The sequence below is a fragment of the Festucalex cinctus genome, chromosome 7 (assembly GCF_051991245.1).
Source record: "Festucalex cinctus isolate MCC-2025b chromosome 7, RoL_Fcin_1.0, whole genome shotgun sequence".
NCBI classification, from domain to species: domain Eukaryota; kingdom Metazoa; phylum Chordata; class Actinopteri; order Syngnathiformes; family Syngnathidae; genus Festucalex; species Festucalex cinctus.
The window spans coordinates 9,732,634-9,755,455 of record NC_135417.1 but is presented as its reverse complement, the minus strand read 5'-3'; the positions used below and the strand labels follow the sequence as shown (position 1 = coordinate 9,755,455).

Sequence of the window (22,822 nt, the reverse complement as noted above, 5' to 3'; positions counted from 1 at the left end):
CTTCCAGCACATTTCGATTGTTTTATTGTTGTACTGTCCGAATAACATGTACATACAGCTGCACTATTTGCTTTACTTTGTTACTCTATATTTGGTACCATCACATGCAAACATTCAATAACATCATATACGATCAGAATTCCTTTTTTTTTTTTTTTTTTTTTTAAACAGTATACGTAATTACGTATATGTACCTTGACTATTTCGTATACAGGCGAATAGTTCACAGTGGAGCCCGCATATCACAAAAAATAATATTTATCCTCCATTATTCATGGAAAAATTTATTTGTGAAAAAAAGTCCTACAATGATTTTTTTTCATGTCAATATACTGTCTTCCATATGTATGATATTGACTATATTGAAACATCTGTTTAATCGAAACAACCCTTGACCGTAACCATGCCAAAAAATAAACAAAATTTATAGTACTGCTTTGAGATAAAAGTGGCTTCACTCACAAATACCTTGGCAAATTATTTGTCTTGTGATACGAGCCAAAATGTAAGATGCACGTGTGATTCTGACCCTGACCACAAGATGGCGTCCAAAGACGATTTGAGTTTGACAGCAGAACTTCGATAGGTTCTCTCAACTAGGACTAAACAACATAAAAAAAAAGTGGAATTCCATAATAACAGCACAACTGAATGTTAGGAAACTAATCTATGACCGCCAGTTGGCGTTTGTCGCCGTGTCTATCAAGTAGTTTCAGGTTGAGCTAAACGGAAAGCGCTAGCTAAATGCTACATTGCTTGGCGGACAACGAAGGCACTGTAAAGATTTGTTTTCTTACCCATAAGTTGTTTACTGCATTTTAAGGGTACAACAAATGTTTGGAATACAGTACTTTCTAAAAATGTTTTGGGATCATAGTTTATGGTATATTTAAGGTTTAAAATAGTAATGAATGCAATGAATCACTTTAAGGGGACCTTCAAGAAAAAATTGGCTGTTTGCGATCGGGCCTGGTCCTGATCCCGCGCGAATAGCTGGGGGTCCACCGTTATCAGAAACTTCAATTGGCTTTCTTGAAGACCTGCCTGGCAACGACGCCTTCCACTCTCATCTCCTGCGGAGAAGTAGAAAGGCCATTAAGGGGAAGATGAAGGAGGTGTTTAATTAATAGTGACAGTCAAGGCCTAATGTATGTCTCCGTCTCCGCCCCCCTCACCAAATGCAGCTTGTCGCCATCCAGCCAGTGCGTCCACCCCCGGCCTTCCTTCTCGCCTCGCTGTACGCAAACCAGCTTGTCCCCTTCCCAGCTCACGGTGGTCTGCGGACGAGGTGGTTCAAAAACATGTTGTGAGGACAACCGCGCGCACACTCTGCATGTTAAGTAGTTTGGATGTAAAACCCGCTTTTGTGTTGTTCGCGAGCAGAACGACAGAACGAAGTGAAACTTACGATAAAAAAAAAATCAAAATAATAATAAACTGACACCTTGAGTTGAAATACGTCATACTTGATGTTCTGGAAAAAAAAATGTCCCTAAAATGGCCACTTCGAACCAAAATGGCAGACTTCTGGTATGCTTTCGAGCCTGGCTTCTTGAGACTTTTTTGTGGGTCTACTCATGATAGACATGTCCACCAAATTTCATGTTGCTAAGACAAACTGGCTTCGGGGGCTGAATTCTTTTACATATTGTACATCTGTCAGACAAGTTTGCCAGGATAACCCTAAAATGGCCACTTCAAACCAAAATGGCAGACTTCCCGTGTCTTTTCAAGTATGGGTTCTTGACACTTTTTTGTGGGTCTGCTACTAATAGACATGTCCACCAAATTTCATGTTGCTAAGACAAACTGGCTTCGGGGGCTGAATTTTTTTACATACTGTACATCTGTCAGACAAGTTTGCCAAGGTGACACTAAAACGGCCACTTTGAACCAAAACAGCATATTTCTGGTGTGCTTTCTAGCATGGCTTCTTGAGACTTTTTTGTGGGTCTACTCATGATAGACATGTCCACCAAATTTCATGCTGCTAAGACAAACTGGCTTCAGGGGCTGAATTTTTTTTACATACTGTACATCTGTCAGACAAGTTTGCCAAGGTGACACTAAAACGGCCACTTTGAACCAAAACAGCAGATTTCTGGTGTGCTTTCTAGCATGGCTTCTTGAGACTTTTTTGTGGGTCTACTCATGATAGACATGTCCACCAAATTTCATGCTGCTAAGACAAACTGGCTTCAGGGGCTGAATTTTTTTACATACTGTACATCTGTCAGACAAGTTTGCCAAGGTGACACTAAAACGGCCACTTTGAACCAAAACAGCAGATTTCTGGTGTGCTTTCTAGCATGGCTTCTTGAGACTTTTTTGTGGGTCTACTCATGATAGACATGTCCACCAAATTCCATGCTGCTAAGACAAACTGGCTTCGGGGGCTGAATTTTTTTATATACTGTATACCTGTCAGACAAGTTTGCCAGGATAACCCTAAAATGGCCACTTCAAACCAAAATGGCAGACTTCCCGTGTCTTTTCAAGTATGGGTTCTTGACACTTTTTTGTGGGTCTGCTACTAATAGACATGTCCACCAAATTTCATGTTGCTAAGACAAACTGGCTTCGGGGGCTGAAATTTTTTACATACTGTACATCTGTCAGACAAGTTTGCCAAGGTGACACTAAAACGGCCACTTTGAACCAAAACAGCAGATTTCTGGTGTGCTTTCTAGCATGGCTTCTTGAGACTTTTTTGTGGGTCTACTCATGATAGACATGTCCACCAAATTTCATGCTGCTAAGACAAACTGGCTTCGGGGGCTGAATTTTTTTACATACTGTACATCTGTCAGACAAGTTTGCCAAGGTGACACTAAAACGGCCACTTTGAACCAAAACAGCAGATTTCTGGTGTGCTTTCTAGCATGGCTTCTTGAGACTTTTTTGTGGGTCTACTCATGATAGACATGTCCACCAAATTTCATGTTGCTAAGAAAAACTGGCTTCGGGGGCTGAATTTTTTTACATACTGTACATCTGTCAGACAAGTTTGCCAAGGTGACACTAAAACGGCCACTTTGAACCAAAACAGCAGATTTCTGGTGTGCTTTCTAGCATGGCTTCTTGAGACTTTTTTGTGGGTCTACTCATGATAGACATGTCCACCAAATTCCATGCTGCTAAGACAAACTGGCTTCGGGGGCTGAATTTTTTTATATACTGTATACCTGTCAGACAAGTTTGCCAGGATAACCCTAAAATGGCCACTTCAAACCAAAATGGCAGACTTCTGGTGTGCTTTCGAGCATGGCTTCTTGAATCTTTTTTGTGGGTCTACTCATGATAGACATGTCCACCAAATTTTATGTTGCTAAGACAAACTGGCTTCGGGGGCTGAATTTTCAAAAGCGTCCCAGACAAATCCCTGTTTTTGTAGTTGTTCGGCGTAATTTGTTTTCATTGGGAGTCTTTCACACACATCGCTACCTATTGTGAGGCGAACCACAGGGGGGAGTCGCAACACAAAATCCCCGCAGGAGGCCCGAATGACTTGGCTCGCACAAAGCCAGCTCGTCTTATCACACCTCCAGCTTGAAATTCTTTTTCTTTCCCGAATGTTCCACACCGACCTGGCACGTGCGACCGTCCACGGGGCCGAGGTCTTCCGTGAACTCCTGCCCGATGACAAAGTCCATGTTGAAGTTCTTGAAGGTGGTGAGCGTGCGGATCGTCATGGCCCCCGTGGCCGGGTCGTGGCTGATGTCCTTGGTGGGCTTCAGCAGGCACACGATCTTCCGAAGAGCAAAGTTGATGTCTAGAAAGAGAAGGAGGGGCGCAATTCAATGGAAAGCTGTGTGTGTGTGTGTGTGTGTGGATTGGGGGGGGGGGGGGGGGGGGGTCACGCAGAGGACAGGGTGATGAGCTCAGTCCTTGAATGTGCAGCTGCAAATGGAGATTGCGGCATTTTTGAAATGAAGGGTGTGGGCCGTTTCATTTTTGCTAATGCTTCATAGGTGTAAATAGAAATTTAATGGAATTATATAATTTCACTCATTCACTGGGAGCCATTTTCACTGACGCAACCCCCTTCGCTCGCAGCTGTTTTGTTGGATTTTGACTGATTTTGCACGGCCCACAAAATATTGTGTAATATTTCTATAAAAACATGGAACCTACCAAAAGAAAGATTAGTCTCTTCTTTCATCTGAAAAGAAATGCATATTTGTATCTGTTTCCATTTTGCAGCAATTAGCATTAGAATATAGCGAAGTTTCGATATTCACAAACCTGTTGAAAACACTGGCAAAAATTGCTTGTCGCAACATGGCCCTAATTGATCTCTTATACTCTACTGCCACCTACTGGTTGTTTTTTTTGTCATAACTGCCATTCCTTTACGTGACCTTTTCATGTCAGAAGCTGTTATCATGCTCTAGCATAAAAAAAATAATAAAATAAAAAGTATAAATACGTTTTTGGGGGTGCAGGACAAAGTATTAAAAAACGTATTTATATGTTTTTTTGGGTTTGGATGAGTGAAAGAGTGATAACCACTTAAAAAAATCTTGTGTGCAATCCTTCAATTTGCATATTTTCCTTATTTTACATATTTACTTAAAAAAAAAAAAAAAAAAAGGTGCTTCCTCTTTGAATGAAGACAAACAACGTCTCACCTAAAGCTGCGAGGTAGGCGTCCATGTTCTCCTGTTCCACCATATGAAAAACACCCGAGTAATCAGGTTTGGACATGCTGGCTTGGTCCCGGACTCCAAACACGCGCGTGGAAATGTTGCGAGATGTTTCAGAGGCAGCAAAACGTGCGGCAAGTAAGAATTCCGAGCTGTTCAACAGTTGATTCCGGAAAGCAGCGGTGACTCACAAAAGGCTCACAGCTTCTTTTTTCACTCATGCCAGAGTTTGGAGGGAGGGAAGAAAGAAAGGAGGGAGGAGGGTTCATTCAATCTTCTTCCCTCTTGCCTTTCACTCCAGGGGGCGGAGCCTAAACAGCCGAACCTGAGCAGGAAGGAGGGGCATGTTGCTGGAGGAGGAGTGGACCCCTCCCCCTAAAAAAAGCTTCTCACTCATCTGTTTTAATAAATAACATAAGCTACTAAAAATAGATCGAATAAATGTGCTGAAAAATACCAGCACAGGTTCTAATAAAAAAATAAAATAAAATAAAAAAACAAAAACAAAAAAACTAATCCTGATTAAAATCATTTATTTGATGAAAATTGTAAACTAAAATACAAAAGTAGAAAAATAAAACATTGCAAAACAAATCACTAAAATATGTTATTAAATGGCATCATTTGTTTATTTTGAAGTAACATTAAAAGGTAAAACTAAAGTGGAAAAAAAAGGTTAAAAATAATTAGTGATCTGCAAAAGTTTTTGAATAAGAGATTAAGTTAAAATTATATTTATTCAGTATTGTGGTTATCTTTTTTCATTCAAATTAAATGAATCCCAGTAGTTACATTATTGAATAATTATTTAAATGTGGCTATATTAAGAAAACAAATGTAATAAAATAAAAGTTATATATTAATTCATTTTCTTCACATAACTTATATTAACTTAGAATAAAATAAATAAGTTAAATTATTTTCCTCATATGTTCTCCCTAATGCAAGACAGAATTTTAAAAAATGATTGGTAAATCATGATGAATGAAACATGAAATTTAATTGTACTTTTGCATATTTCGTGAGGAGGAAATAAGCATTTAGACAATAAGTAGATTCAAATCCCCAAAAAATGTGAGTAGTAATTTAGATTTTTTTTTATTTTTTTTTTTAACAAACTGGGTTGTTTGTTCAACTCACTAATCTGCATTGTGGTGTATGAATTATGTCCACAGAATCTCACATTCTCAATCGTTCCTTGCAACTTGAAATGCTGATTTTTATTGGCCGTAAAGGTAATTGTAAGTAATTGAAATGAAACTGCAGTTCAAGTTGTACGTGTGTAGTATTGTCACAACACTGAAATGTTATGTCATGTTTTTGTGCTGTGCCCACATAAATAACACTTCAAAACATACTTTTCCAAAAACACTCATTTTTTCTTTAATGAGCCACTTTTCTTGTCCGACTTAGTCTTCTTCTTGTCTTTCTTGCCTTTGCTCAGGTTCTCGTACACGTCCGACTCTTGCGCTCTGCAAAGACAAAAAGTTTTACCAGGCTGCAAAATAATGTAAATGTTTGGTGGGCCTTTGTTCATACGCTTTAGCAAGGGAGCCTCAGCTCCAACTCACAGATACGAATAGATAACGTGTCACGTTAATACATATTTGACGACGTGGCCGATGCTCCTCCCTCAAAAGTCGAGCGACGGTCGTCACTTCGGTGAGAGCTTTGGAGAATCCGTGTGATGTCAAACACGTCTACGGTCGTGACGGGAATTCAACTTATTTATTTTTTTCTTCACATTCACTCACTTTGCCACGTTTCTGCTCCCCGGCGGGTGTTTGAGCTGCAGATTTGCGTACTCCGTCTCGGCCTCCTGCAGGAGGAGATAAAAACAGGGTTGAAATCTAATGGAGTGGATTTCTTTTTAGGCCAAAGTTCAACTTTGACAAAGCGCTGCTGATAAAAAAAAAAAAGTGCCTCTGGGTTCAAATCGGCGGAGCAAGGTTCAAAGGCCTGTTGACAAAACTATACGTTGGTCTGTTCTTGTCTTGTTGAATGACATATAACTTGTTTGCTCAAAAATACATGCAAAGGGGGACCTTGATAAGAATAAATAATCGCATATTAACTCATTCAAACCTAAAAACGTATAAATGTTTTTTTTTTTAATACTTTTTACTTCATTCCCAAAAACGTTTTTTTTTTTTTTTTTTTTTAATGCTAGACCATACAGAAGGCTTTGATACAGCTTCTGACCTGAAGAGGTCGCTTAAAGCAATGGTAGTTATTAAAAGTAAAAATGGCCATTAGGTGGCAGCAGAGTATAAGAGATCGGCCAGGGCCATGTTGCGACAAGCTCTTTTTGCCAGTGTTTTCAACAGGTTTGTGAATTATGATGAAACTTAGCAACATTCTAATGCTAATTGCTGCAAAATGGAAACAGATACAAATATACTATTTTTTTCCTGATGAAAGAAGAGACTCTAATCTTTCTTTTGGTAAGTTCTATGTTTTTATAGCAATAGAACAGAATATTCTGCGGACCTTGCAAAAATCAGTCAAAATCAGAGTGAAAATGTCTGCAAGCGAAAGAGTTAACTGGCCATATTCCAAATCGTCGTTCTTTACCATGGAGGCGCCGTCTTTGGCCTTGGTGATCTGGATGTACTCGGACACGGACAGGTAGATGAACTTGTACTGGGCCTCGGTCTGGACCATGCCGGAGCGCTGCTCGCGCACCATCTGGATGTACTTGGAGATGTCGATGTCACAGTTTAGACCTGGGAGGCGGACCAGAGAGCTTCAGAGGACCAACTTACTAACAAACGTCAATGGCAGTTGTTGTTTTTTTTTAATTACCTATCGTGTCAATGGTCTCAATTATCATGTCGATCACCACAATGGTGCCCGTCCGACCGATTCCAGCACTGCAGACAAAAGTAGAATCAGTGGTAAAAGTGGTTGGCAAACGACCATGTGACAGCTTCGGTTTTGCATCGGTTCATTGGAGAAACTGTTGAGCAAGACGAAGGAACGGGGAGGCGGGGCTTGCATTCCCAAACACATATGGAAACAAACAAGGCCTTTATACTCCTCGCGTCACAAGCAGCAACATTCCTCACGGATAAACTATCAGTTGACTCGAAAGCTTTTGCTCGGCTAATCCCGAAACTGGGATCATTCGCCGAGACATCGAAACGAGGGCTTTGGAATGTTTTCACAGTTTTTTTAGAAATTGTTTGTGAAGGATCAGTTAAAGGGATTGGCTGCCTTTCCATAAATTATTTTTCATCGTCACAACAATCTGGCTTTAAAAAAACATGTTCAGTCTGACGGGCTTGCATCTAAATGGCTCAATATTTGTCATGGAGTTCCGCAGGGCTCCCTCTTAGATACACTATTATTCTTTAGGTTACAGTGTGGATGGATGCAATTTTCATTTTTATTCAGATGATACCATCGTTTACGCTACTCCCAGGATCTCAGAAGCTCTTTCCAGAACCAAAAGTGACACTTTTTTTTTTCTCATGCTCAGAAGAAGAACATCAAAAGGTCCTGAACTGGGGTTTCATACGATGTATTTTCTTATTTTAAGATGTTGCATAATATCTATAAATAAATAAGATAAATGGAAAAATTACAAGTATGAAAACACAGGTTTTGTTATATTTACTAAGCTCATTTTTCATCTTTCTAACATTCCGACATCCAAATTCAATGGCCTAGTGGTAGAGCGCCTACCCTCAGACTTGGAGGTTGTGGCTTTAATCCCGGCCTGGGTCAACCATTTTGCCACTTGCTGTCGACTTAAGATGACATCAATGTTGCTCAGGTAACAAGAGCTCAGCTTCAGAAAACAGGTGGTTGTTGCATGAGTCCTGACCAACTGTGATGTCATCGTCAGTCAACAGCAAGTGGCAAAATGGCCGCCCCCGAGATGGATAAAAACGGCGGGATTTTTGCTGCTTAACTCAAACTCCACTAACGTGATATAAACCATAATAACATAATTAGACCATAATTATTGTCAAGAAATGTTTAAGGTTGACTTCCACTTTAGTTATTGTAGCTTCATCGCTATACATACTGTATTTGTACAACTGCTGTTCATGAACTCATTCAAATCCAAAAACGTGTAAATACGTTTTTAATACTTTGTCCTTCAATCCCAAAAACGTATTTATGCGTTTTTTTTTGTTTTTTTGTTTTTAATGCAAGAGCATGCAGAAGGATTTGATGCAGCTTCAGCTTATGGGTGCATACGGGTTGCTTATTCTGCAGTATATCTCATTGTGACAAATGACGGTCAACTGTGGCTCGTGTGCGTACCTGCAGTGGATGATCATGGGGCCGGCATCGGGATATTCAGCCTGTTTGGCGTTGACTTGCGTGAGGAAGCTGAGGACGCCGCCGGGCTCCTGGGGGACGCCGTGGTCGGGCCAGCTCATGTACTGGTAGTGCCACACGATGCGCGAGTGCTTGGGCTGTTAAACAGGAAGTGATTAAAAAAAAAAAAATGTGAGTAAGTTTGAACGGAGCCCAGCGAGGTCAGAGGCGTGCGGAGTCCACCACCTTGTTCACGGGCGCCACCTCCAAGACTCGGACTTTGTAATCGGTCGCTTCCCTCTCCGACTTGGAGGTCACCACGTAGCGGCCCACCTCCTTGGGGGAGTCGCCGTCGGGCCAGTACGGCACACATTTGTTCTGCGAGGACAGTCAAGACGTTCAGGATGAGCGGAAACCACCAGCTGCGGGCGAATACAGCTAGCATCGCTAGCATCGCTGTGAACGTGTGATTTGGACAATATGGGGGGGGGGGGAAGACTGACCCGCCCTTTCTCCACCTCCCTCGTCGTCATGACGATGACCCTGGTGTTCTCCTGCCACACCATCTGCCAGAAGTCGTTGACCGTCGTTGCCAGGCAACCCTGAGTGGCGATGTAAACTTTCTGATTCTCAGACTCCCACAAGGTGTTCTGCAAAGCAGCCCAGGTAAGAAACTTCATCTTTTTTTTCTTTTTTTTCTTGCATTTCGCGAGAGAGGCCTGACAAGATTTGGGGGGACGTACTCGCATGTAGTTGGCGTTGATGTAATCGGAACCCACCACGTTGGGGTCGGTGTCCTGCAGGGTGACTCTGGTGTCATTGACTGGAATGAGGAATTCAAAAATAGTTATTGGGTCAGTACAGGCACACTTGAAAGATTTATTGTCTACAGTGGTGCCTTTTTTAAGCATTTTTTCCTTATTGAAATAAATGGAAATGCCATTAATACATTCCAGCCTCTCAAAAAAAAAAAAAAAAAAGTAGTTTTTTTTTTAAATTAGTAAAATAGTACTCCATAATAGTATACTTAGAAACATTCAGTAGGAATGTACCAATTCACTCAAGCCCCAGTTCAATTATATTTTTATTCCCAAATTTTACTAGTATTTTTATTTATTTATTTATTTTTACAAAATAAGACTTTTGTAGTCAAAATTTAAACTCAAAATTTATTTTAACATCTGCATTTTTTTCCTTGTTACAAACAGTAACTTGGTGTTGTGAATTTAGTTTTTTTTTTTTTTTTTACATCGATGCATATTTTAAGCAGTTTAAATCAATTTTCAATGTATCGTTACATCCCTAACATTCAGTAATGATAAATTTAAATTGAACAGTTTTGCTACATTTTTTTTTTTTCTTCAGTTCAATGGTCATCGTGGTGCTCCTTCTGTTGTGTACCTTGACCACCTGGGGGCGGTATAATACCGACAAGTTGAGTCGAGCCTCGCTAATCGTGGGTGATAGAGAGTGGGCATAGCAAAATAGCAAAAATTTAAATCCTCAAAAATTATTGAAAAGCTGGTGATAAACCTGTTCCACAAAAAAACAAAACAAAAAAAAAAACGGGGGTTGGCTCCTAAAATAATTTCTTTTTTAATATCATAAAAAAAAAATATTGAAAGAAAAAAAAAATCCACCAATCGGTGACACTGCAGGTTTTAAACCACAAGTACGTCCACTGTTAAATGGAAATGAAATATGAGACTTACAAGGAAGAATATTCTTGTATCTGTTTTTGGTCTTGTTCTCTGGTCTCTGGCCTTCCTCTCGACTCTTTTTCACCTTCGCCTCCAACTTTTGGAGAGCCTGGGTGGCAGTCGAGAAGATGTTTAGGAATCAAATTCACTCATAACGGCCCTTTTTGAGCCACTTCGCTGAAATCCTTAAAGCATTCAACATGTTTAATTCTGCCACCACAAGATGGCAGCCCACTGCTATTATTGAAGATTGACCAAGTTCTAGATTAGGTCATAAAACAATGCGATGCTGAACGGCGATTTGACTTACATCAAACTCCTCCCAGAAGCCCGCCTTGATTTTCCCGCCCTCGGCCTCCTGCTGCATGAGTGTCGTCTGGTCCAACTGCTTCACTCGGCTGTCGATGTCGGCCGCGTTCACTCTGGTGGAGTAATACGGCTGCCGGATGCACACGCAAATTAAGACGGCATTCATACTGTATGTAAACATCTCAGATATTATTACCATTTTAACTCATTTGCTCCCAAAGACGTATTTATACGTTTTTTTTGTTTTTTTTTAAATGCTAGAGCATACAGAAGGCTTTGATGCAGCCTTTCAACTGCAAAGAACGGTCGAAGAAATGCTAGTTATTACACAAACTGCCAGCAGGTGGCAGCAGAGCAAAGGAAATCAACCAGGACCATGTTGAAAAAAGCTCAATTACTCACAAGATCTAAACAGATTTGTGAAAATTGATTAACCTTCGCTATATTCTAATGCTAATTGCTGCAAAACGGAAACAAAGAAATATACTTTTTTTTACTAATGAAAGAAGAGACTTTAATTTTTTTTTGTAGGGTCCATGTTTTTATAGCAATAGAACACAATATTGTGTGGACCTTGCAGGATCAGTCAAAATCCAGTAAAACAGCCGGGAGTGAACAGGATTGCTTCGGTGAAAATGGCTGGGAGCGAATGACTTAAGGGGCTATTAAGTCATTCAAACCTAAAAACATGTAAATACGTTTTTTTTTTTTTTATATTTTGTCCTTCACTCCCAAAAATGTATTTACACTTTTTTTTTTTTCTTTTTTAATGCTAGAGTATACAGAAAGATTTGATACAGCTTCTGACATGAAGAGGTGGCTTAAAGCAATGGTAGTTATTACAAAAAACGGCCAGCGGGTTGCAGCAGAGTATAAGAGATCACTATGTTGCAACAAGCTCTTTTTGCCAGTGTTTTCAACAGGTTTGTAAATAATGATGAAACTTCGCTACATTCTAATGCTAATTAATGCAAAACGGGAACGGAGACGCTAAACTTTTTTTTTTGGTAGGTTCCACGTATTTATAGCAAAAGAACAGAATATTCTGTGGACCTTGAAAAAAAATCAGTCAAAATCCAAAAGGGTGTCAGTGAAAAACGGCTGGGAGTGAATGAGTTAATCAACCATGCTGTAATTTACAATTCCTCCACCCAGCGTACTTGTTGGAGGTGCACCCAGTTCCCCGAAATCTCCTCGATGCCTTTGCGTTTGTAGAAGTCCACCAAGTCGCTGAGCGTGTCGAACATGTCCGAGCCTCCCACGGTGTAGCGCTCGTTCTACAAAGAGAAAAATACAACTTCTAAACAACAACAAAACAAAACGACAACACGCAGACAAGCTCGCCTCGCTCGCACGCACACACCTGACACATGATCTTGATGTGAGAAACCCTCCTCGCCCCCGTTTTGCTGCGCTCGTCCGTCAGCACCGACAGCACAAAATCTCCCGGCTTGGATAGCGACTCTCGGACCAGGAAGGTGCCCGACTCGTCCCGGGCCAACAGCATCTTCTCTGCGTTTGGACCCGACAGGTGGCCGTGATACCACCTGGACGTGACATGAGAGATGAACAAGAAATGAGGTGAGATTGCAAACGATGAGATCGGGCGAAATATTGTGTTAACAATGCCCAAAATGATCTCCAATTTGCACTTTGCATGTTTATTAGTTTTAACTATGATAATGAACATTTTCAAAAATCAATAAGACAACAAAAAGTGATAAAAATAAGAAAATATTTTGCATTTTACTACATAAATATAAATGCATTTTAGCCTTACTAGTTGGATTTTTAGGTGTTATAATTAATATTCAATATTTCTATAATATTTAATACACTTGCAAATTTTGTTGAATAAATTTTACTCAAAAAAAAAAATTACCCAAAAAAAAAAAATGTGTTTTTATGCATCATTGCTCAATCCACATGCCATTTGCAAATCATCCACATTGCTCATGCTATTCAAACAAGATACTTTTTTTTTCCCCCCTCCATTTTGTGCGTGCGTGCGTGCGTGCGTTGCAAGTGAATGTACACTCAAGCTGGGTTGGGCTTAATTTTAGACCCAGTTCTCGATTTTTTCTTCTGAACTTCCTGCTTTGCGGTCGGAAAATTTCTGATGACAGATTTTGTGGCTAAAGAGGACAAAGTATTTTTAGCCGTCAACCAAGCTGGTCCCACACTCCCCCCCCACCCCCACCCTCAACCTCTGAGCACCCCCACCAGCCCCACAGACAACATTCTTCGCCATTTATCAATTATTGAACATTGTGCACGTTTGCAGAAGTGAAAAGAAAGAAAAATCCCCCCCTCATATTACTGTAATATTGTACTTCAGAAAATCATTCAGTAATGACTGAATTAAATAGATTTTTTGTGTGTGTGTCAGTTCAATTGACATTGTGCTGTTCCTTCTGGATACAGGTCACCACTCAGTATAATATTTGTCATTTTTCATATTGAGAATTGTTATCACGCGTCAGCGCAAAACGGATGTCATTTGTTAGCGCGTCTATGGTGTTTTTCATTTTTGTTAGCATTAAGCTAAACGTGTTTTCATGTTTAGTGTGACAGTAAATATATATATAAAAAAATAGGATTTAAGCTTTTTTTTTGTTGATATTTACTGTCACACGAAACATGAAAACACGTTTAGCTTAAAGCTAACAAAAACGCAACATGCCATAGACGCGCTAACAAACAACATCCGTTTGGCGCCGACGCGCGTGATAACGACTCTCGATGTGAAAAATGACAAATATTATACCGAGGAGTTGTGATCCGTATCCAGAAGGAGCAGCACAATGTCCATTGAACTGAACTAAGCTTTTTTGTTGTTGATATTTACTGTCACACGAAGCATGAAAACACGTTTAGCTTAATGCTAACAGAAACGCAACATGCCATAGACGCGCCAACAAATTCGTTTTGCGCTGCCGCGTGATAACGATTTTTTTGCACTTTTACATAATGACAATTCATTAATTGTCAGGCAAACTTCTGCTTGTTGACAAACAAACAAAATGAACGCAGGTACGAAAAGCGCACAAAATCGCAGTGCGACTTTCCCGGTCACTCCGGATGCATTCAAAGTCGTGACTATAGAAAAAAAAGAAAAAAAAAAGAAAGAAAGCAGCTCATCTCCTACGCCGACTTTCCCGATATGAGGCAAAAAAAAAAAAAAAAAAAAAAAAAAAAAAAAGGGGCCGGGCGGCGCAAAGGAGGAAGACGGTGAGGACACGGCGTCGTGTGCAAGAGAGGAAGGCGAGCCAGGAAGGTCTGGCCATCGCTTTCGAGAGTGTCAAAACATCAAGTTTCCAACCGCAGCGGCAAAAGGGAAGTTAGACAACTGACAGAGAGAAGGACAGCGGGGGTGGTGGTGGTGGTGGGGGGTGCTGTTGTGCTATCAACCTGACTGACTTTTTCACATCAGGATGGACAACATAAACCAACGTAACCACTTCTTACCGGCACTTCAGCGGTGATAGATAAATCATTTCAAAATTTCTTTCCACCATTTTAACGTGACATTTAACTTGCTCAGCTCAATTCAGGGGATGAAAAAAATATTTGAGAGGGTAAGCAACAAAACATAAGCATTCAAGATAATGTAGTTGCAAAAGTGTGCACACCCGATTCTAACTGGGAATATGTATTCAAAATGAACCCGTCACATTTAAAGTCATGTTAAGTCAGCACACAACTGTCAGCATTTAAAGTCTCAGTGGTTAAAAATCAAAGCTCAGATGCTCTAGTAGCCTTTTCCCTGTCATCTTTTGTCGAATTTAATTTTGATTTAGTTACGGTCTGTGTTTGGAATTAATGAGTCGCCTTCAAATTTATATTAAATGAGAGTCTGTACACAACTGCCATAATTTGAAGTGCCCCAAATTAAAACCGAATAAAGTTCAGCTGTTCTTGTGGGCCAGAAGGGAAACCATTTTGCATGGACACGTTTTTTTTTTGTTGGTGTTGTGCCACATCAAACTTTTATACGAGTACTTGTACTTCTACTGAAGTACAGAGTACTACACGGGTACTTTTGCCAGCTCTGAAGTTCATCCAAATTTAAATGTACAACATAAGGCAGTGGGGATGCACACTGGCCACAACATTAGGTACACACCAACACACCGTAATGATAAAATCTGCCTTCACAATATTAATGCTCATGTTGTTAGAGAGTTACAGTTAATAATTTCATCTTAAAAAATACTGTGAGATTTATATAATGCTTTTAAAGGAACCCGAGGACGCTTAATAATGTGTAAAAGGGTGCTTCATGCATCATTGATGTTTTGTTTTGTTTTCTTCTTGGAATGTACAGAGACCCAATATTAGCATTATTACACAATAAATTTGTTTTAGTTATTTATTTTTTGAAATGATTCATAATTGTGATTTTTAGGTTGCAGTGGGATAGGACAGCAATGGGTATTGAACATCATTGGGAAAATATTTTCTTATTTTATTTATTAATTATGTATTATTATTCATTTATTTATTGATATATATTATTTATGTAGTCTTATTATATTATTATTTTTATTATTATTATAATACTGCTTAATTGCTCAACATACTTTTGTGTCTCTAGACGGCAAACTGGTGGACACGGAATATTCAATCAATCGATTAACCCTTAATGATCAATCGATCACTACGGCGTTAAATGAACGTTATTGTGTGGTAATAATTGTCCATTTCAAAAATCCAATGTGGTCTTGGAGCAGACTCTTTCAAATCTGTACACTTATAAATCAGTGACTGTGATGACATTTGATTTGAGTGCATGCAAGTGTGTTCAAGTTGAATGTATATTAATGAATATAAAGTAAACGTATGTGATGGTTGAAGTTTCCCAAACGGTTAATTTGTTGAATTGAACACGCAAGCTTTGAGACGAAAATGATGAGGGGAAGAAAAGTGTGGAATTGTCAGGCACCTCTCTGTGGTGGGGTCGGAGCAGTTGAGCGGGTATCTGAGCTCGATGACGGTGCCGTCCTTATCCTGCAGGATGCCGTTGTCGGCCGTGTAGTACTCCACCAGCTCGGACAGCGTGGCAAACTTCTCGCCGCCGTACAGGTCGTAGTAGTCCCCCGTGTTCTGGATGCGGATGTGGGTCACCTGCTCGCCCACCCTGACAAGTCAACAACAAGCCATTTTTTTAAAAAAAATTTTAATTTGAAATCTGTTTCGAAAAGTTAAGATTGATTTCACGCCTCTCTTTTTATCAGCTTTCATTACGGTAGTCGTGGTGCAATGTCGTGAAGCTACTGTTTAAAAATAGTTTTGCTTGCTCGCTTGCTTTTCATTACGACATTTGTGATGAAATCGAAAGAAAAAAAAAAGCAACTTTCTATTTGTAAAACTTATTTTACGATTGGAAAAGCTGCAATTGGAATATATCATTATTTGTAATAAAGTCCAATAAAAAGGTATGATTTACAAATATGAATATGATACAAAAAAATAAAACAATAAAATAATAATAATAATAATAATATATAAAATAAATTTAAAAAATATGAAGAAAAAAAATTTCCTGGCACTTTACATTAAAATAAAATGCTTTTTGTATTAAATGTATGCTTGATAATTTATTTAAAACACAGAACTTACTGTATAAATATTTTTAAATTGAATAGATGCTCCTTAAAAATTATTGAGACCACGTACATATGCCACAGCTTCCCAAAATATTTTCCCGTTTCTGTCACAATTTTTTTTTTTTTTTTTTTTTTTAAAGCATTAGGGAGTAAGTTTTTGTACTTCTTCCTACTCCTTTTGAACAATGTAAATTATGATACTATTGGCGATTTTTCTTTTTTCTTTTTTAACTACAACTTGTATTTTATACTTGTGATGTGTTTGTATGTTCAATAAACCCAATCAATCAATACACCAGCTTGTAGATGCTGTAAAAAGTAACAATAAATTTGTTTAACATTATACTCTACAGTTGTTGTTTTTTTATTTATGATGTATCATTACAGCTTTTGTGTATACAATATATTGGATAGCTATGGGCAGGTAACATAGTTTGTATTAAACTGCAACATTTATGCACTTTATCATTTGCTCATTATTAGAAAGCACAATTCATTTTCTGTTAAACAGTGATTGTTTTTTTTTAACAAAAAAATAAATAAAATAAAAACATTCAAAGCTAACAAATGAAGTCATTTTACGCAATGTCAAACACAACTTTAAGACTAAAACCATCACATCATCCAGCAAATTTATTCAAATATGACCTGATAAACGCTCATGACATTAAAGTGGATCAAAAAAAGTGAATTTTAGGATCGTTGTTTCGAGTGGCATTATCACCTGACGGACAGAGAGAAGTCCCCGACGTTCTTTTTGCTGGGCCGGGCCAGAAAGCTGCCGGCGATACCCTGCGTCTTCAGCAAGTCTTCGGCCTGCAGGCCCGTGATGTCTCTGTGGAACCACCTGCACGCACACCATATACACATTTATGCTGGAATTTTTGTAATATGAGCAGATGAATGTCTTTTAAAAAACAAGATGAAAAAAATAACAGGGCTGAACGATTTTGAAAAAGAATCTAAGTGCAGTCTTTTAAACGTAAGTTCACAAAATTCCATCAAAAAAGTATGGTGTAAACATAAATTAGTACGTCAAGTCAGAATACAACAAAAACAAACAAATTTATCACTTCAACTTGTCATGTTTTATTAAACAAAAAAAATGATACGCAAGCGTGGACTGCACTTTGTAAGCACTGAACTTATTATAAATAAATAAAATATACAACATAAAAAATTAAGCAGGCTTTCTCCCCCTCAAATTGCAACGTTTGCGATTTGAAAATTGCATTCCACTACAATGCAATTACAATTTGAATTCAATTAATTAATTAAAAAAAGCTGGATTCATTTAACCAACATTTAAACATATGCAAGCAAAATAAGAGCTGTTGACAGTAATTTTCATGGACGACATATTGGACTTTAGACCAAGCATGCCGAAGCTTATGGAATCCATAATGCCGAAAAAATTTGGGTGGAAAAAAATGGCAGAAATTGAGCGCATATTTCATAAATTCGACTATTTGTACATTTGTGATGTGCCATGTGAACCATTTTGTTTGTCTTATTGTGGGAATGCTTCAGCATTCTCACATGTTATTCTGATTTTTATTCTCCACACTTTTTTGCACCCTAACAACTTCCACATAATACTTCGAATTTACATTGTTCAAATGTCAACTAGCTTAAAAAAATTCATGCCTCCCGGAGTATATATATATATCATCTGATTCCACATTACTTACAGTATTTGCACAATTTAACATTTATTATCAACTTTTCCCCATTCATTTTCAATGGGACAGTTATTGAACTTTTTCTAAGTATCACTTTCCATGCCCACTTCCATATATATAATTTATCATCATTACCAGGTGCCTGATACTCCTCACTGGTACAGTTGGAAAAGTCCATTGCCCAGTAACCAGGAGGTCATAATTTATCTCTCAATTCAATTCATAAGCATTCCCAATGCACTCAAAATCTTAGCATTCAGCTTTCAGCATTCCCATGCAATTTCTCCAGAAATTGCACTTAGTCTAGTTATGTTTGTTTTTGCGGTTTTTCTCTAATACAAAATTACAGCAAAAAAAAATTGTGCCGTTAAATGTTAGCGCTACATGGTGGATTCGCTATGAAAAGAGGTGCGAGGGTGCGCTTATTGTTTATAGCGATTACAAAAAAAATGCACCAAATAGCCTCAACAGCCAAAAACACGTACGTCCGCTTGATAATCTCTAAAATGTAAAACATAAAAAAATCCACCTTAAAAAAAAAAAAAAAAAAAACGAGACCTGGACTGCAAATTTGGCGGAAGAAACTCATCAAAACAAAACACGGCCACAAATCACATGATGGAGAAGCAGAAAGAGAAGAAGGAATGGAAAGAGAGAAGTTGTCATCATTGCCCAACGAGGAGCAAGTCCGCAACCGACCACTCACCGAACCATCTCGTCGACCCTCACTCACAGCGTCTCGGTCAGAAGAGTGACGGCCGTTGAGGGGCCTCCTGGCACCTGCGCCAAAGCATCACTTTTACATCTCAGCATACAAAAAAAAAAAAATGAAGTTGACACACAAACACCAGACTTTTTGTTTTTAAAGACCAAATTACCTGCTCTAATCGTTCCCTTCTGGCTCCGCTTTGCGAGCCGCCCGGCGGGAACGCAGACACACACACACACACACAAAAAAAGCGTCCACTTCTCTGCTGTCCCTTGAACGCAACTGAGCACGTCTTGCTTGACGCGCTCCCCCTCCTCTCTTTCGCTCTGCGTTGCGTGTCGACGTCGCCTCTCGCTCTTCCTTCCTTTTTGTCGCTCCTTTCACAAAATAGTGAAAGCGCCGACAGGAACCAGAAGAGCTGACAAAGGCGGAATTCCTCCTCTTTTTTTTTTTCCCTCCCCCCCCCTTGTTGTTGTAAATGAGTCACGGTAAAAATCAAAAGAAAAACATATTACAAATGTGTTTTGAGTCTTCAGTGAGCACCCATCGCTCAGGTCAACGCTGTCGATTGTATTTGTGCAAAATTGTTTTGTTTTCATCTCAGGCCGACTGCCCACCTGTCTGCTGCTACTCGGCTGTTGCAAGTGTATGTGTGTGTTTGTGACAACACAAAGGTCAGAGAGAAACAGTACACTTCCTTATTTGTACCTTAACACCCATGTGTGCGCGCCTGCATGCAAAACCATTTCAACACAAATACTGACGCGAGTTTCTCACCATAACGCAACACTTGCATCAAAAAAAAAAAAAAAAAAAAAAAAAAAAAAAGACGTATGCACTTCACATGCATTCACCGGCCGCACTATTACAGTGCTTGTAAAAAGTAATAACACCCCTGCTCAAATTGCCAGTTTTTTATTTTTATTTTTTTTTTAAACTTTGTCCACTATTAATTATGACCAATAACCTGTGCAACTCAATTAAAAAATGGTCGTATTATTTATTTATTTATTTTTAACTCATTCACTCCTAGCCATTTTCAGTGAAGCAATGATTTGACTTGACTTGACTTTGGTCCTGACTGCTTTACTGGATTTTGACTGATTTTGCAAGGCCCACAGACTATTGTGTTCGATTGCTATAAAAACATGGAACCTACCAAAAGAAAGATTAGCATCTCTTCTTTCATCAGGGGGGAAAAAAAAAGCACATTTGTGTCTGTTTCCATTTTGCAGCAATTAGCATTAAATTACAGTTAAGTTTCATCAATGTTCATTCAAATTCTCAAAAGGAGCTTATTGCAACATGATCCTGGCTGATCTCTTATAATCTGTGCCACCTGCTAGTCGTTTTTTTGTAATAACTACCATTGCTTTAAGCAACCTCTTCATATCAAATACTGCATCAAAGCCTACTGTATGCTCATTCATAAAAAAAAAACCCAAAAAACCCCATCAAAACGCATAAATACGTTTTTGGGAATGAAGCACAAAGTATTAAAAACGTATTTACACGTTTTTGGGTTTGAATGAGTTAAGATGGCAAGTCTGAAATAATATGGTTGCACAAGTGTGCACACCCTCTCATGGCTAGGATGTGGCTGTGTTCAGAATGCCCTTATTCAGATTCAAACTCGTCATAAATGGGTCAAGCACATATCTGCCAATCTTTAAAGGGATTCTGTTTAACAGCAAATAAAGTTTGGATGTTTGAGTAGGCTTTTCTTGACATTTTTGTCTAATTTTCCTCAATTTGATTTTGATTCACAAGAGCCCAGTTCGATTCAATTTTGATTTTTCCCTATTCGGTTCGTTTAAATTCAATCCGATTATTGATTAATTATGGAATATCAATTCTTCATAAATATAAAGGAAATGATAAAAACTCCGCAAACATTAAATTCCAAATTAAATTTTGCAGAGGTAGTAACTGATTCAATGGATTTAGTTTATTCATGAAATTAACACGTTAGACAAAAATTGACATCAGCAAGGATGGGATGAAAATATTTTCATAATTCAAATTCAATAATTGTAAAAATAAAAGATTCTGAATTGTCTTAAAGTGCAATAAGTCAGGTCTTTCATAAATGTAGAATACTTTTAAAATTCGTGTGAACAAATTTGGATTTGAATAAATTTCAGCAACAGCAAGATACAAAAAAATTGTCCTTTAAAATTCAATTTTCCTATGAATTTATGGGAAAAAGATATTAAAATAATTGATTCATGATATTAGGAATCAATAGTATAAAAAAGGAAAATTAATCAATATCGATTTATTTTATTTTATTTATTTTTTTTAAAGTCCAGCCCAAATTTTTGTAGAATTGCAGCAGAGGCCATGCTCAGTCTGCAGAGAGCTTCCTCAGCACAAGGGGGGAATCTCATCATTCAATCAATTTCCAAGCGATTAAATAAACACAACCAAATACAGGGAAGACATCAAGCGGTAAAAATATGGAAACAATTTTTCTTCATTCATTTAAAAGCTTGTGGTCCCCATAAGAGAACAGATAACAGTTCAGTAACGCGGTGGGTTGAAGTTGCCAAATAATGATCCAACACTAGTTATTTCTTTAATAAAAAAAAAAAAAAAAAAAAAAAATCTGAAAATTGATCTCCTACTGCCACCACCCTCTTAACATACGCTCGAGCGAAACTATGAGGACAAAAACAGTGCATCATAGGAACTTGCAAAACAGACACATTTATCTACTCACCCACGTCACTGTTGTTCCTCTTCGCATGGCAGCTCGACGCGTCTTGTGGACTTTTCTGCAGGAAATGACGAATTGAGATCACGTTCAACTGAACCTCAATATTCGCAACTTAGCACTTTTTTTTTTCCCCTTTTCTTTTTGCAATGTTTCACCTCCTTCCTTACATTTGGCCGCCAAAAAAGGTCCACCGGTGATGAGACGATGCTCCCGCCCTTGTAATTTGCTCTAATTCCCTCAAATTGCCAGGAGATAATATGCTGCTTCCTGACTCAAGTCTGAAAAACTCTTAAATGTGCTCCAGTTATCTCATGATACCATGCACACATCCAAGAGACAAAAGTATCGGGACACTTCAATATGGGGGCGGGGAAAAAAAACATTTAAAAGCTTCAACTAATTGGGAAGACAAACAAAAAAAAAATTCTATTTTTTTTTCTAAAAAAAAAATAAAAAAATAAAAATAAATGTTTTCTAATGTGTCTGTGGTAGTCTCTGTCCTTATTGTAAGGTTCTTCCACACCAAACTTTTCCGTGCCTTTACGGTGAGCAATCGAGTGACTCCCAAGCATTTAGTGCCCCAACAAAATTATCCAATCACCCGATTGGTGGTGTTGTGAATTTACTACAACTCGTCTCTGAAAAATTAGAATATTGTGATGAAGTCCATTATTTTCTGTAATGCAATTAAATAAGCAAAAATGCCATACATTCTGGATTCATTACAAATCAACTGAAATGTTGCCTTTTATTGTTTTAATTATGCTGATTATGGCGTGTTTTTTTTTTTTTTTTTTTACTTGGTCTGAGGAAATATTCTAATATTTTGAGATAGGATATTTGAGTTTTCTTAAACTGTAAGCCATAATCAGCAATATTAAAATAATAAAAGGCTTGCAGTATTTCAGTTGATTTGTAATGAAGCCAGAATGTGTGACATTTTGTGCTTATTTAATTGCATTGCATAAAATAATGGACTTTATCACAATATTCTAATTTTCTGAGACAGTCCTGTATTCTTCTTGAGAAAGCTTTTGGCCATCAATAAAGGCAGAACAATTAAATAGTCTTCCACTAGATGGCAGAAGGAACATAATTAACCAATGTATCTTTTAGGGTTTTTTTTTGGGGTAACATTTTATTTGCCATCTGAGGTTTTTCTAAATAAAAAATTAA

General features: G+C 38.3%; 2 protein-coding genes across 5 annotated transcripts; both read right to left on the bottom strand.

Annotated features, from left to right (window-relative positions):
- Window position 1: 1 nt before the first annotated feature.
- Window positions 2-4,920, bottom strand: rbp5 (retinol binding protein 1a, cellular). The gene is made up of 4 exons (XM_077528169.1): window positions 4,632-4,920; window positions 3,588-3,772; window positions 1,176-1,277; window positions 2-1,073 (listed from the first exon to the last, which is right to left on the bottom strand). Exons 1-4 carry the CDS (start codon window positions 4,705-4,707, stop codon window positions 1,020-1,022), a joined length of 417 nt encoding a protein of 138 aa, XP_077384295.1. The 5' UTR covers window positions 4,708-4,920; the 3' UTR covers window positions 2-1,019.
- Window positions 4,921-5,840: 920 nt separating this feature from the next.
- Window positions 5,841-21,816, bottom strand: ptpn6 (protein tyrosine phosphatase non-receptor type 6). 4 transcript variants are annotated; one of them, XM_077525871.1, is made up of 16 exons: window positions 19,097-19,353; window positions 18,925-18,998; window positions 17,261-17,383; window positions 15,873-16,067; window positions 12,291-12,474; window positions 12,088-12,204; window positions 10,929-11,057; window positions 10,631-10,727; window positions 9,662-9,741; window positions 9,422-9,568; window positions 9,165-9,296; window positions 8,922-9,076; window positions 7,452-7,519; window positions 7,221-7,372; window positions 6,401-6,465; window positions 5,841-6,118 (listed from the first exon to the last, which is right to left on the bottom strand). In XM_077525871.1, the coding sequence occupies exons 2-16, from the start codon at window positions 18,930-18,932 to the stop codon at window positions 6,019-6,021; spliced, it is 1,752 nt and encodes a 583-aa protein (XP_077381997.1). In that variant the 5' UTR covers window positions 18,933-18,998; window positions 19,097-19,353; the 3' UTR covers window positions 5,841-6,018. The 4 variants fall into 4 exon arrangements, with proteins under 4 accessions (XP_077381997.1, XP_077381996.1, XP_077381995.1 ...); XM_077525870.1 differs by lacking the exon at window positions 19,097-19,353 and adding an exon at window positions 21,650-21,816 and having other exon boundaries at window positions 9,422-9,741; XM_077525869.1 differs by having other exon boundaries at window positions 9,422-9,741; window positions 18,925-19,023; window positions 19,097-19,356.
- Between the last annotated feature and the right edge of the window lie 1,006 nt (window positions 21,817-22,822).

What these genes read in the sequence shown, in the direction of transcription:
- ptpn6 (XM_077525870.1), bottom strand. An exon ending in GCTTCTGGGAGGAGTTTGAT is followed by an intron (nt 10,728 to 10,928) that starts GTAAGTCAAATC and finishes ACTGCCACCCAG; the next exon opens with GCTCTCCAAAAGTTGGAGGC. An exon ending in GGGAGGTGGAGAAAGGGCGG is followed by an intron (nt 9,297 to 9,421) that starts GTCAGTCTTCCC and finishes CTGTCCTCGCAG; the next exon opens with AACAAATGTGTGCCGTACTG.
- rbp5 (XM_077528169.1), bottom strand. Translation starts at nt 4,707, where the DNA reads ATGTCCAAACCTGATTACTCGGGTGTTTTTCATATGGTGGAACAGGAG. An exon ending in CGCCTACCTCGCAGCTTTAG is followed by an intron (nt 3,773 to 4,631) that starts GTGAGACGTTGT and finishes TTCTCTTTCTAG; the next exon opens with ACATCAACTTTGCTCTTCGG. An exon ending in ATGGCGACAAGCTGCATTTG is followed by an intron (nt 1,074 to 1,175) that starts GTGAGGGGGGCG and finishes ACTTCTCCGCAG; the next exon opens with GAGATGAGAGTGGAAGGCGT.